This window comes from Oncorhynchus kisutch, linkage group LG16 (assembly GCF_002021735.2).
Source record: "Oncorhynchus kisutch isolate 150728-3 linkage group LG16, Okis_V2, whole genome shotgun sequence".
In the NCBI taxonomy this organism is placed as follows: Eukaryota; Metazoa; Chordata; class Actinopteri; order Salmoniformes; family Salmonidae; genus Oncorhynchus; species Oncorhynchus kisutch.
This window is the reverse complement of record NC_034189.2, coordinates 49,084,486-49,098,960: the sequence shown is the minus strand read 5'-3', so window position 1 is coordinate 49,098,960 and position 14,475 is coordinate 49,084,486. Positions and strand designations below refer to the sequence as shown.

The following is a 14,475-nucleotide window of genomic DNA, read 5'->3' as shown; positions in this document are numbered from 1 at the left end:
AGGGGAGATCTCTTACCAGTGCAAATCATGTGGCAAATACTTTAGTTTGAAAGGAAACTTGAAGTCTTATATGGTCACTCTCAAAAGGGGTTTTACATAAAAGCTTAACCTGAAGTCAATCTGAAGTTAAAACAATACATTCATACTTTGTCATTGTGAATTTCTTGACACATCCAACTTGTGAATACGTTTTATATGATGTTTTCTAGCAATTGATAACAGAACAAATGGTGTAATTTGTGGAGAGGGAAAAGCATTAGTCTATCAGATCTGTAAACTGAATCTAGCTCTGACTCAAGGACCCACTGCTGGCTACAGGAAGTCCTCACGGCTGTCTACAACAGAGCACACGCGCCTGTTCTCCGTATAGATGACATGCTCTAGTTGCTTGCCTAGAGGGCAAATCCAGCTCAAATTTACCCCCGTTCATTGACGGCCTCCGGACGTGGTTTGACGTGCTCCAAGACATCAGGTGGCGCTAATGTAATGCAGTCTTACACCGTCAGCGGTTGATGAATAGAAAACACAGCACATTGTTGTTTACAAAGGTATCTACTAGATAGCGTAAACCCGCTAGGCTGAAGCAGACAGACGTTTTAACATTTCTTTGATAAAACAAACAGCTAGACTTTTATTGCCCTCGCCAATATGTCCAAACTACAGTTGCTGAATGTGTTCGTTACCGAGCGTTTGTCGGCTGCTGCTGTGGAGATATTCGGGGCCGTAGAGAAGACTATAGCAGAGTATCGGGAAGAAATCTTCCGTTCAGCGGAGGAGAACGAGCGTCTACGGAGGGAGATGGACATGATTATCAAATCAGAGATACAGTTATACAGAACAGGTCTGTAGCGAGTTAACGTTCGAGTTATAACATTTTACTTGTAGAATAATGATAAGACCATTTATGTGGCACGTTGTGCAATTCTCATCCTGACCGCAACTCTGGGGAGTAATCATTAGTGCAAACAGATGCAAAATAAGATTTTCTATGAAACAAATTCCGGTAGACCGGTAGACACCCCCCCCCCCCCCCCCCCCCGTTTCGTTTGCTTCCGTCTAAGAAACGTTTTGCAACAGAATTAATGAATACACCCCTGGTTTGCCAACGTTGCTTCTTTGAATCACGTGCTGTAGTGTGGACAAGGGTTGCGTTCAGTACGACAGAAAGGGGTGCAACGTTGAATTTAACGGAAGCGGAACGACTATTTGAAAAAGTTGTGATTATGGTGGCCCAGAGGGCAGTTACCATGTGGTGATGGACGACTTTTTGCGATTTCAGACTCGATTAACCTGCCCGGGTTGAACGGCTAGTCCGGGCTGGTGAGGGAGGCACGCCCTACTCAAATCGAATTGTAATCTGCGCTGCTCGGCATATTGTAAAAAATGGAGCATGGCGCATCATTCAGGAACATTCAACAGCTCTTCTCCATAAAATATACAGTACCAGTCAAAAGTTTGGAGACACCTACGCATTCAAGGGTTTTTCTTTATTTTTTTACTATTTTCTACATTGCTGTCTTTACTATTATTCTACAAACTATGAAATTACACACATGGAATCATGTAGTAACCAAAAAAGTGTTAAACAAATAAAAATATATATTTGACATTCTTCAAAGAGGCCTCCCTTTGCCTTGATGACAGCTTTGAAGAATCTAAAATATATTTTGATTTGTTTAACACTTTTTTTGGTTACTACATGATTCCATATGTGTTATTTCATAGTATTGCACCTGGCTCACGACCGGGAGGCAGCCCGGTTCTAAAACAAATGCAGTCAACGCTAACCCGGTACACCAGGAGCATCGAATCCCCTCAAGTTCACACCCATATGTATCATGTAATACCGCCTAGTGACCAGGGAGGGGTGTGTTATTTTAAGTTTTTATGTACTGAATGCAACCCAGGCAGATGAACTGCCACAGGCGCTTTAAAAACTAGCACAGACCTCAAACAAAGCAGTTTTTCTACAGATTTGGGAAAAACTCAAATTTGAGCTTCTCATATCGCCCCAAATTTACTCCAGTTACTGTGTGTGGGGAGAATCAGTAATATTCAGTCAGATCCTATGGCTGTCTCATAGTCACCAATGTGATATCAGCTGAACATACAGTTTATCTTTTGCATTGAAGTGTGCATCAAATCAAACTTTATTTGTCACACACCGAATACAACAAGTGTAGGCCTTACCGTGAAATGCTTACAAGCCCTTAAACAACGGTGCAGTTCAAGAAGAGTTAAGAACATATTTCCCAAATCAACTAAAGTAAAACAATAAGAAAAAGTAACACAATAAAATAACAATAACGAGGCTTTATACAGGGGGTACCGGTACCGAGTCAGTGTGGAGGCTTTATACAGGGGGTACCGGTCCCGAGTCAGTGTGGAGGCTTTATACAGGGGGTACCGGTCCCGAGTCAGTGTGGAGGCTTTATACAGGGGGTACCGGTCCCGAGTCAGTGTGGAGGCTTTATACAGGGGGTACCGGTCCCGAGTCAGTGTGGAGGCTTTATACAGGGGGTACCGGTACCGAGTCAGTGTGGAGGCTTTATACAGGGGGTACCGGTACCGAGTCAGTGTGGAGGCTTTATACAGGGGGTACCGGTACCGAGTCAGTGTGGAGGCTTTATACAGGGGGTACCGGTACCGAGTCAGTGTGGAGGCTTTATACAGGGGGTACCGGTACCGAGCCAGTGTGGAGGCTTTATACAGGGGGTACCGGTACCGAGCCAGTGTGGAGGCTTTATACAGGGGGTACCGGTACCGAGCCAGTGTGGAGGCTTTATACAGGGGGTACCGGTACCGAGCCAGTGTGGAGGCTTTATACAGGGGGTACCGGTACCGAGTCAGTGTGGAGGCTTTATACAGGGGGTACCGGTACCGAGCCAGTGTGGAGGCTTTATACAGGGGGTACCGGTACCGAGCCAGTGTGGAGGCTTTATACAGGGGTACCGGTACCGAGCCAGTGTGGAGGCTTTATACAGGGGGTACCGGTACCGAGCCAGTGTGGAGGCTTTATACAGGGGGTACCGGTACCGAGCCAGTGTGGAGGCTTTATACAGGGGGTACCGGTACCGAGCCAGTGTGGAGGCTTTATACAGGGGGTACCGGTACCGAGTCAGTGTGGAGGCTTTATACAGGGGGTACCGGTACCGAGTCAGTGTGGAGGCTTTATACAGGGGGTACCGGTACCGAGTCAGTGTGGAGGCTTTATACAGGGGGTACCGGTACCGAGTCAGTGTGGAGGCTTTATACAGGGGGTACCGGTACCGAGTCAGTGTGGAGGCTTTATACAGGGGGTACCGGTACCGAGTCAGTGTGGAGGCTTTATACAGGGGGTACCGGTACCGAGCCAGTGTGGAGGCTTTATACAGGGGGTACCGGTACCGAGTCAGTGTGGAGGCTTTATACAGGGGGTACCGGTACCGAGCCAGTGTGGAGGCTTTATACAGGGGGTACCGGTACCGAGCCAGTGTGGAGGCTTTATACAGGGGGTACCGGTACCGAGCCAGTGTGGAGGCTTTATACAGGGGGTACCGGTACCGAGCCAGTGTGGAGGCTTTATACAGGGGGTACCGGTACCGAGTCAGTGTGGAGGCTTTATACAGGGGGTACCGGTACCGAGCCAGTGTGGAGGCTTTATACAGGGGGTACCGGTACCGAGCCAGTGTGGAGGCTTTATACAGGGGGTACCGGTACCGAGCCAGTGTGGAGGCTTTATACAGGGGGTACCGGTACCGAGCCAGTGTGGAGGCTTTATACAGGGGGTACCGGTACCGAGTCAGTGTGGAGGCTTTATACAGGGGGTACCGGTACCGAGTCAGTGTGGAGGCTTTATACAGGGGGTACCGGTACCGAGTCAGTGTGGAGGCTTTATACAGGGGGTACCGGTACCGAGTCAGTGTGGAGGCTTTATACAGGGGGTACCGGTACCGAGTCAGTGTGGAGGCTTTATACAGGGGGTACCGGTACCGAGTCAGTGTGGAGGCTTTATACAGGGGGTACCGGTACCGAGCCAGTGTGGAGGCTTTATACAGGGGGTACCGGTACCGAGCCAGTGTGGAGGCTTTATACAGGGGGTACCGGTACCGAGTCAGTGTGGAGGCTTTATACAGGGGGTACCGGTCCCGAGTCAGTGTGGAGGCTTTATACAGGGGGTACCGGTCCCGAGTCAGTGTGGAGGCTTTATACAGGGGGTACCGGTCCCGAGTCAGTGTGGAGGCTTTATACAGGGGGTACCGGTCCCGAGTCAGTGTGGAGGCTTTATACAGGGGGTACCGGTCCCGAGTCAGTGTGGAGGCTTTATACAGGGGGTACCGGTACCGAGTCAGTGTGGAGGCTTTATACAGGGGGTACCGGTACCGAGTCAGTGTGGAGGCTTTATACAGGGGGTACCGGTACCGAGCCAGTGTGGAGGCTTTATACAGGGGGTACCGGTACCGAGCCAGTGTGGAGGCTTTATACAGGGGGTACCGGTACCGAGTCAGTGTGGAGGCTTTATACAGGGGGTACCGGTACCGAGTCAGTGTGGAGGCTTTATACAGGGGGTACCGGTACCGAGTCAGTGTGGAGGCTTTATACAGGGGGTACCGGTACAGAGTCAGTGTGGAGGCTTTATACAGGGGGTACCGGTACCGAGTCAGTGTGGAGGCTTTATACAGGGGGTACCGGTACCGAGTCAGTGTGGAGGCTTTATACAGGGGGTACCGGTACCGAGTCAGTGTGGAGGCTTTATACAGGGGGTACCGGTACCGAGTCAGTGTGGAGGCTTTATACAGGGGGTACCGGTACAGAGTCAGTGTGGAGGCTTTATACAGGGGGTACCGGTACCGAGTCAGTGTGGAGGCTTTATACAGGGGGTACCGGTACCGAGTCAGTGTGGAGGCTTTATACAGGGGGTACCGGTCCCGAGTCAGTGTGGAGGCTTTATACAGGGGGTACCGGTCCCGAGTCAGTGTGGAGGCTTTATACAGGGGGTACCGGTACCGAGTCAGTGTGGAGGCTTTATACAGGGGGTACCGGTCCCGAGTCAGTGTGGAGGCTTTATACAGGGGGTACCGGTACCGAGTCAGTGTGCAGCGGTACAGGTTAGTCGAGGTAATTTGTACATGTGTGCAGGGATGAAGTGACTGCATAAATGGCTACCACTCTGAGTAGACACTGTTTTAGAATTCGTGGGCAGTGCACCTTAGGTTTGAGAAAAAGTCAACGCAAAACAGGCCCGATTCAATTCAAACGATCTGTTTATAGGTCCACAGCATTTTACAATTGTTGTGTTTCATAACCTTTTTGTCTGTCCGATTCGGTCAGATCCTATGGCTCTTTCATAGTCACCATTGCGATAGCAGCTGGATCTGGGGCCTCATTTATAAACCGTGGGTACGTGTAAAATATACCCCAAAACGTGTGCATCAATTTCCACATAAAATTTGGCATTTATAAAAACTGAAGTTGATGTGAAAATGTGCTCACATTCCCGCAAACTTTAGACCATGCACATGCACAGTTTCTAGTGGTTAGGGCAGACAGTGTCAGTCAGCCAAAATGCACTCAGAACCCTACTGGTGACCTGACAGGACGGAACTGCTCCAGCCAGTACTCTGTGTCAGTACTCCTCGTCCATGACATCCTTCAATCCCAAGAGGTGTTCAGCTGCAGATATGATATCAATCAATCTTGAGTTCTTATCCACTCCGTCAGTGCAGTTTATAACCATAGAGATAAATGCATAAGTCCACCTTTTTCAAGGCGAGGGTATCTGGACCCTGCACCTGGCGAACGGCACCCACAGGACTAGACTACGGTGTATCCACCATGGCAACCGACCCACTAGCACTTCCTTTCACTCTTTTGGCTGCATTGGCATAAGAGACACTGGACAGCTCTTATCCTGGAAATCTCTGCCTCCTTCACCCTTACAGGGAATTCAGGGAGCTCATGTTCATGTTTCCCACCAGTGTAGACTAGACAACAAATCATCTTTTTTTTTTTTTTGCACAGACAGGCCTACCAAGTAAAAGTACAGATTTTGTATTAAGATAAGTCAATATTGATTGAATATATATGTTTCCCTCCAGACTTCCAGCAACTCACTCCCTCTGTTCCCCCTGAGCAGCAGAAGTGTGAGCAGGAGTGGAGCCCCAGTCTGGGGCAGGAGGACCCAGAACCCACACAGATTAAAGAGGAACAACAGGAGCTCAGACTCAGTCAGGAGGACTCACCTCAGCCCTCACATCTTTACCAAAACCAAACTGTTGATGACGGAGAGAGGAGTATTCTACCTATCATCATAACTGAAGAGATCAAAACAGAACCTGATGGAGAGGGCTACAGAGTAGCAGAACCAACCAGTGATCTGCCCCTCTCAGTTCATCCAGACTGCTCTGCTACACTGGAAAAACCATATTGGTGTAAACAATGTGGCAAAAGCTTTACACGTAAGGGACACTTGACCTTGCATTTAAAGATACACACAGGAGAGAAACCTTTTCTGTGCAAACAATGTGGCAAAAGGTTTAACCAGAAGAGCAACTTGACCATCCACACAAGGATACACACAGGAGAGAATCCCTATCAGTGCAAACAATGTGGTAAAAGGTTTAACCATAAGAGCAACTTGACCAGCCATACAAGGATACACACAGGAGAGAATCTGTATCAATGGAAAGCTATTTAAGACTTCATCAGTGTGTTCACACGGGAGACATCTGACCAGTGCAAATAATGTGGCAAAAGCTTTAGTTATAAACAGCCATACATCACATATGAGCACTCACATTAAAGGGCATACATTATATTACTGCAGTGAGTACAGCAAAAGCTTCAGCCTGAAGTGAAAGTGAAAACAACAAATTATACTTTGTATCATTGTGGATTACTTCTCACATCCAACTTGTAAATTAATGTTATGTTCTGTTTTCTGGCACTTGACAACAAAACAAATTGACTTGTGAAAATCAGTATGAAAATCATCAGTCAGTATTAGACTTCTTAGCTGAAACTAGCTCTCAATTTCAGAGACCTACAGTGCATTCGGAAAGTATTCGTCACTTTTAAACCTATCATAATGTTTTTTTAAAGGTTGCCTTTCTACATGTATAAGTTTATTACCCCTTGACTTTTTCCATTTTGTTATGTTACAGCCTTATTCTAAAATTGATAAAATAGGTTTTTTTCTCTCATCAATCTACACACAATACCCCATAATGACAAAGCAAAAACAGTTTTTTAGAAATTTTAGCAAATGGATCTCTGTACTTTGCTCCGTTCAGCTTTGCCTCGATCCTGACTAGTCTCCTGGTCCCTGTAACTGAAAAACATCCCCACAGCATTATGCTGCCACCACCTCTCCTTGGTGCCAGGTTTCCTCCAGATGCGACGCTTGGCATTCTGGTCAAAGATTTCAATCTGGGTTTCATCAGACCAGAGAATCTTGTTTCTCATGGTCTGAGAGTCTTTTAGGTGCCTTTTTGGCAAACTCCAAGCAGGCTGTTATGTGCCTTTTGCTGAGGAGTGGCTTCCGTCTGGCCACTCTACCATAAAAGCCTGATTGGTGGAGTGCTGCAGAGATGTTTGTCCTTCTGGAAGGTTCTCCCATCTCCACAGAGTGACTCTGGAGCTCTGTCAGAGTGACCATCAGGTTCTCGGTCTCCTCCCCCGATTGTTCAGTTTGGCTGGGCGGCCAGCTCTAGGAAGACTTTGGTGGAGAATGCTGGAGGACCTGTGTTGTTGAGGACCTTCAATGGAGCAGAAATGTTTTGCTACCCATCCCCAGATCTGTGCTTTGACACAATCCTGTCTCAGAGCTCTACAGACAATTCCTTCAACCTCTTGGCTTGGTTTTTGCTTTGACATGCACTGTCAACTGTGGGACCTTATATAGACAGGTGTGTGCCTTTCCAAATCTTGTCCTGTCAATTGAATTGTAGAAGTTGTAGAAACATCAAGGATGATCAATGGAAACAGGATGCACCTGATATCAATTCCCAGTCTCATAGCAAAGGGTCTGAATACTTATGCTATTTTTAATACATTTGCAAACATTTTCTATACTGTTTTCGCTTTGTCATTATGGGGTATTGTGTGTAGATTGCTGAGATTTTTTTTTTTTATTTAATCAATTTTAGAATAAGGCTGCAATGTAACAAAATGGAAAAAGTGAAGGAGGACACTGCTGGCTTCAGGAAGCCTCAAGTAAATAATTAAACATGTTCAATTTGGTTTAAATAATGCAAAAACAAAGTGTTGGAGAAGAAAGTAAAAGTTCAATATGTGCTATGTAAGAAAGCTAATGTTTCAGTTCCTTGCTCAGAACATATTGAAGCTGGTAGTTCCTTTTAACATGAGTCTTCAATATTCCCAGGTAAGAAGTTTTAGGTTGTAGTTATAATCTTACTTTGTGCATCTTGTCTTTTGGTGTCATAAACAATCCTTGCTTCCTGCCTGTGCTTGGTAAGGATAAGAGGGGGGCGTTATGACCTCCTCCTTTAGACTAGTTAAGATACGAGACAGTACCAAACACATGCCAGAACCAACCCTATGAACTATGCCTATGTAACGTGCCTGTAACCAGTCTATAAGGGAACTAAACGGGACTGCCCCGTTAGAGCTTCTGACAGACGTTCACTATGGTTCATTAAGTTTGTTGGAACCTCTCCAGTGCACTGACAATAAACAATGATTCATTTAAGATTTACTTTGGGTGTCCCTATGTAAGAATTTACATGACAGTGTTTTCAGTAATAACCATTACAGATCATGGACTGAGAGCTCTACTCAGCCCATCCCACGTATCTTCATAGACCACCCTCTTTTGATTTCTAAGTGCCGTTTTTCAACTGTGCTGTGATGTTTTACATTAATTTTGCATAGTATACACAGATTGTGAGCTAAAGATTAAGACCTTTCCTGTGAGTGTTATGTTGTTGATTGATTGACTATGGCATTCCAAGTCACCCAACACTGCTATTTGTAAGATTAATTTTAAATGGATGTTAATTGTTCAGACATTCCTGAGCATGTGACCAGAAACAAGCTACATTGGGGCGATACCAGAAAAATCAATGGAGGCTTCTCAGAGGAGGAAGGGGAGGACCATCCTCTTCATTGAATTTCATAAATAAGAAACATTTTTAAAAAGTTATCCTTTATAGATAAAACTATACTAAATATTATTTATTTGTGTTGTTCCAAATGTCTGAATAAAAATGACAGTTAGTGCAGAATGGTGCTTTTTTTTGTTGGGGGAGGGGGGGCTCGCCCAGGGAGCCATACAAGCTAGAACCGCCACTGATGTGCCATGGAATCGGTACATAGACAATCTCTTCGCAGCTATTTTGCGATCTGTATTGCGCAGCTGTCAACATTTTTGTCCTCAAATGAAACTGGTAAATTTAGTGTATTTATGCCAATCTTTTTCACCAAATTTTGGTCTTTAAGATATTGCTGACAAACATGTTCCCTACTTTCTCCCCCTTCCACTTGCCTCCTGTAACGATTGTCCTCTTCTTCTGACGAGTAGTAAGAGAGATCGGACCAATTTGCAGCGTGGTAATTGTCCATTTTAATAAGTCAAACTGAACACTACAACATACAAAATAACAAAGTGAAACAAACAAAACAGTCCCGTGTGGTAACAAACACTAACACGCAAAATAATCACCCACGAAACACAATAGAAAACAGGCTACCTAAATATGGTTCTCAATCAGGGACAACGATTGACAGCTGCCTTTGATTGAGAACCATACCAGGCCAAACACAGAAATAGCAAACCATAGAAAAACTAACATAGACAACCCACCCAACTCACGCCCTGACCATACTAAAACAAAGACATAATAAAAGAACTAAGGTCACTAACGTGACACCTCCTCCATTTTTGCAGTAATGCTGCAATCAGTTGATTGTAACTTTGGATTAAGCAAACATTCCCATCTTTTTGTTATATTTGCATGTGTGACATAACTCCACCATTCCTATTCATAATATCATTAATAAATATAAAACAAGAAAAAAAAGTTGCTTTATTTTTTATTAATCAGTATATTTGAGTTTAACCATAATATTTGTTGTAATATTTGTTCTATCTTTTCTGGAGGATAAAACTGAAATTGTAACCAGCTGTGTATAACTTGTTTAAAACCTCAAGGGATGTAAAGACCCCTGTTTAGGGGACCTGCGTGGTTCTGGTACTGGTTCCGACCAACATTTTCACTTACAAATCCATCTGTGGACACTGTAGATCGAAATGGCTTGCATTGAGCGATAGCCCTGGTTCCCACGGACACAGGATGAATAGGAATGGTGGAGTTATATTGTCTGAGCCTGTGTGACGAAGGATGTGAACATGGAAACTCCTTGATGCTGGAATGTCCCTCCTACCATATCATTTTCACAGCTGACTGTCCATCAACTCCTGGCTGAACCCTACACCACATCCACTGACAAAGCACATGCCTGCAATCATTACAGTGGTGGCTCATCACTGTATCACTGTAGCACTGTATCACTGTATCACTGTAGCACTGTAGCACATTCAGAGATCGATTTATAGCCATTGATCTAAAATGATTCATATATTTTAAACATAAAAATGTTTGTTTGTCATAGACTGACAAGATTCATAGGAAATGATAGGCAAGCTCCTAACTAGTTCAGGAAGCCAAGCTATAGCTCTGTTTGCCATTCACAGTGATGAGGTCAAACGTTTTGATCAAGAGAAACCTTTAGAATCTTAATAATCTACTGTAGAACCAGTTTGGGTTTAAGTATAATTTACGTATGAGTGAAGCTTTTAGTGAGAGGTTTAATGCTTTAATATTTAAAGGCATAGCCGCGGGAAGTAGCGGTGCTGTAGGTGCTGCAGCACCCTCTGACAATCACAATTTAAAAAAATATTAATATAAAAATATAAAAAATGTATACAGCATTTATTTTGTTTCACCAAATTAGTGCACTAGGCCTTTATTACTCCTGTATGAGCGGAGAGGAGCAAAATATTGGTCAGCAGAGCGGGGAGAAATGCAGAATCTTCCAGCGGCCATGTTTCATTATTTCAGTCGCCCAAACTCATATTCATTATATAAATAGGCACCTTTAATTAGCAATATTTTTGGATCATATGATTTAAAAACAACATGTCATCTGGAGTAGGATGCGCCATAAATTAGACCGTAAAATGGAGATTGGACTAGAGTTAATCAATGTGATTTGTCCATAAATATACAGGTATACCTCTCCATGGTTGCAGAATCTTGTCTATTTTTGCTAACTTTCAATTAAACTTTATTGTGGTAAATGAATTGATATCTTTAAGGATATGAATATCAAGTATGTCTACTTCACCAACAGGCCATTTTATTGGTAAACTACAAGGTAATGTAAAAATGTGTATTTTAACATAAGGTACACTTATCATAATTGGGTTTAAGTCCAAATAGGATAGAAAAGGGATCAATATATTCAATGATACTGTGTAGGGATCCAGATTTGCAGATTTAAGAGGTCATTTTAGTCATTGGCATACATTGACACTTTTGTTTTCAAGCCCTGGATATCTGACCCCCAGAATTGGGGCCTTTGTGAATACAACCCCTGGCCCTAACCCTGTGTTACTGGTTAGGGTCAACTTTGACCTCCTCACAACTGATGTCTCCTGGGACATGGTGGTTTAAATAGAAGGCACTAAGAGACAATGCAAAGGCATGAAAAAGAGTCTCGTTGTTACAGAATATACTGACTGACAACAGTTAGAAATCTAAACTAGCAATTCAGAGTAGTCTGATAGAGACGAAGAAGAAGATATTTTAGCTCAATTTGGTGTTGGGGGTAGGATCTAGTAACTGGTTTTCCATTAAATGCTCCAAGACAGCAGGTGGCGCTATTGTAATGCAGTCTGTTTTTCACCGATCGCGTTGTGTAAATAGCACACCGTCAATCGTTGTTTACATATGTTGTAGATTAGATCTGCTAGGCCAAATCAGACAGAGAAGTTTCAAAATGTCTTTGATCGTCAATATGTCAAAACTACAGTTGTTAAATGTGTTCGTCGCCGAGCGTTTTTCGGCGGCTGCTGTGGAGATATTCGGGGCCGTAGAGAAGACCATTGCAGAGTTTCAGGAACTAATCTCCTGTTCAGCAGAGGAGAACGAGGGTCTACGGAGGCTGTTGGCCATGGTTATCAAACCAGAGATAAAGTTACACAGTTGGTGTGTATAGCGAGCTACAGTTGTGATACGAGATTTGTATATTTAACGTCATTAGACTAGATAATTCAGGTGACACGTTGTGATATGCGCACACTCATCCCAATATTATACCTTTGATCAATTATTTAATTAAGTAATAAAACGAGGTTTAAATTGCCAGCAGATGCGACCTGTTTGCTTACAGCTGCACTAGGGTCTGACAGTTTTCCTGCATAGATTAAGACCCGAAGACCCGGTGGAGGGATGACAATTCGGAGTACATTTTTCGAGACATATCTCGCGCCGGCTCCGTAGGAAGCCTGTCCAACCCTACTGCAGCTGTAAACAAGTGGGTTGGATATGCTGGTTGAGGTCTGGAGGGTATTCCATAACGACTGCATTAGAGAACTCATGGTCCAATGACTGTACCTGTAGTAGACCCACGTGTCCCGAGTCTGAAACTATCTACATCCTAGTCCTGATTAGAGCCATTTGTCCCTCGTCTGAAGCTATCTACACTCTAGTCCCGATTAGCTAAACACATTTACAGTGCATTCTGAAAGTATTCAGACCCCTTGACGTTTTCCACATGTTGTTATGTTTTTGCCTTATTCTAAAAATATATATAAAAAAATAAGTCCTCATCGATCTACACACAATACCCCATAATGACAAAGCGAAAAACATTGGCGTCCATATTAGATTTTGATTTGAGGAGGGAAGTAGCATATAAAAACTGGATTTAATAGTTCTTTGTTCATTGGTCAGCGACGCAAACGGCGATTCTGTTTCTGCAATTTCTGTTATTCAATACGTTTCAATGGGCTTTAGTAGTAAAGGCCAAAATCAATATTTTATCAAATAATTGTATTTTTTTTTTATACCTAAAGGGGTTCTAAAATTAAAAATCAAATCGCTAATTGATCCATATAGTGTGACCATCTTAAAACAATTCCATATGACATTTTAGAAAATTTCACTCTTGAACTTATTTAGCCTTGCCGTAACAAAGAGGTTGAATAGTAATTGACTCAAGACATTTCAGCTTTTCATTTTTATTTAGGTTGTACATTTTTCTCAAAACATAATTCCACTTTGACATTATGGGGTATTGTGTAGACCAATGTCACAATCTCAATTTAATCTATTATAAATTCAGGCTGTAACACAACAAAATCTGTCAAAGAGCGTGAATATTTTCTGAAGGCACTGTAGCTTTGGACTTGGGACACATGCTGCTAGTGGTCATTGGACCATGAGTTATCTCGATTGCAGTCACTATGAAATGCCCAAAGACCTCGTCACTAATTCATGAAGTAATGAATGACAAGTCTAATATTGGGATAGCGCACCCTGAACATAACTTTAGTTGGCCAACATTGGTCTGTTGAATCTTGCTGTAGCTAGTGTAGACGACCATTCAACAAATCATCTTGTTTTTAAGCACAAAGAGGCCTTCAAACAAAATCACTATTTTTAGTCATTCAAAATATTGATTGAATATATATGTTTCCCTCCAAACTTCCAGCTACTCACTCCAGCCGTTTCCCCTGAGCAGCAGAACTGTGAGCAGTCTGGGGGAGGAGGACCCAGAACCCACACAGATTAAAGAGGAACAACAGGAGCTCAGGCTCAGTCAGGAGGACTCACCTCAGCCCTCACATCTTTACCAAAACCAAACTGTGGATGATGGATAGAGGAGCGCTCTACCTATCATCATAACTGAAGAGATCAAAACAGAACCTGATGGAGAGGGATACAGAGTAGCAGAACCAACCAGTGATCAGCCCCACTCAGTTCATCCAGACTGCTCTGCTGAAGTGGAGAAACTATATCAGTGTAAACAATGTGGCAACAGCTTCACACGTAAGGGACACTTGACCATCCATTCAAGGATACACACAGGAGAGAAATCTTATCTGTGCAAACAATGTGGCAAAAGCTTCATCCAGAAAGGTGACTTGGACAGACATACAAGGATGGACACAGGGGAGAGATCTTTTCAGTGTGAAGACAGTGGCAAAGCTTTCAACCAGGAGATAGAATTGACATTGCATATGAAAGTTCATAGAGGACAGAGAACATACAGCTGTCCTGAATGCAGGAAACGTTACATGGCATTAAGCCATTTAAGACGTCATCAGAGTGTTCACACAGGGGAGAAACTTCATCAGTGCAAAGAATGTGACAAATGCTTTAGTTATAAAGGAAGCTTGAAGTTGCATATGAGCACTCACACAAAAGGGATACATAATATTACTGCAACGAGTGCAGCAAGTGAATCTGA

The 14,475-nt window shown here is 43.7% G+C and overlaps 1 protein-coding gene across 1 annotated transcript; it reads left to right on the top strand.

Moving 5' to 3' along the window:
* Positions 1-499: 499 nt before the first annotated feature.
* Positions 500-9,222, top strand: LOC109883371 (zinc finger protein 714-like). The gene is made up of 2 exons (XM_020475392.2): positions 500-841; positions 6,078-9,222. Exons 1-2 carry the CDS (start codon positions 649-651, stop codon positions 6,674-6,676), a joined length of 792 nt encoding a protein of 263 aa, XP_020330981.2. The 5' UTR covers positions 500-648; the 3' UTR covers positions 6,677-9,222.
* The last annotated feature ends 5,253 nt before the right edge of the window (positions 9,223-14,475 follow it).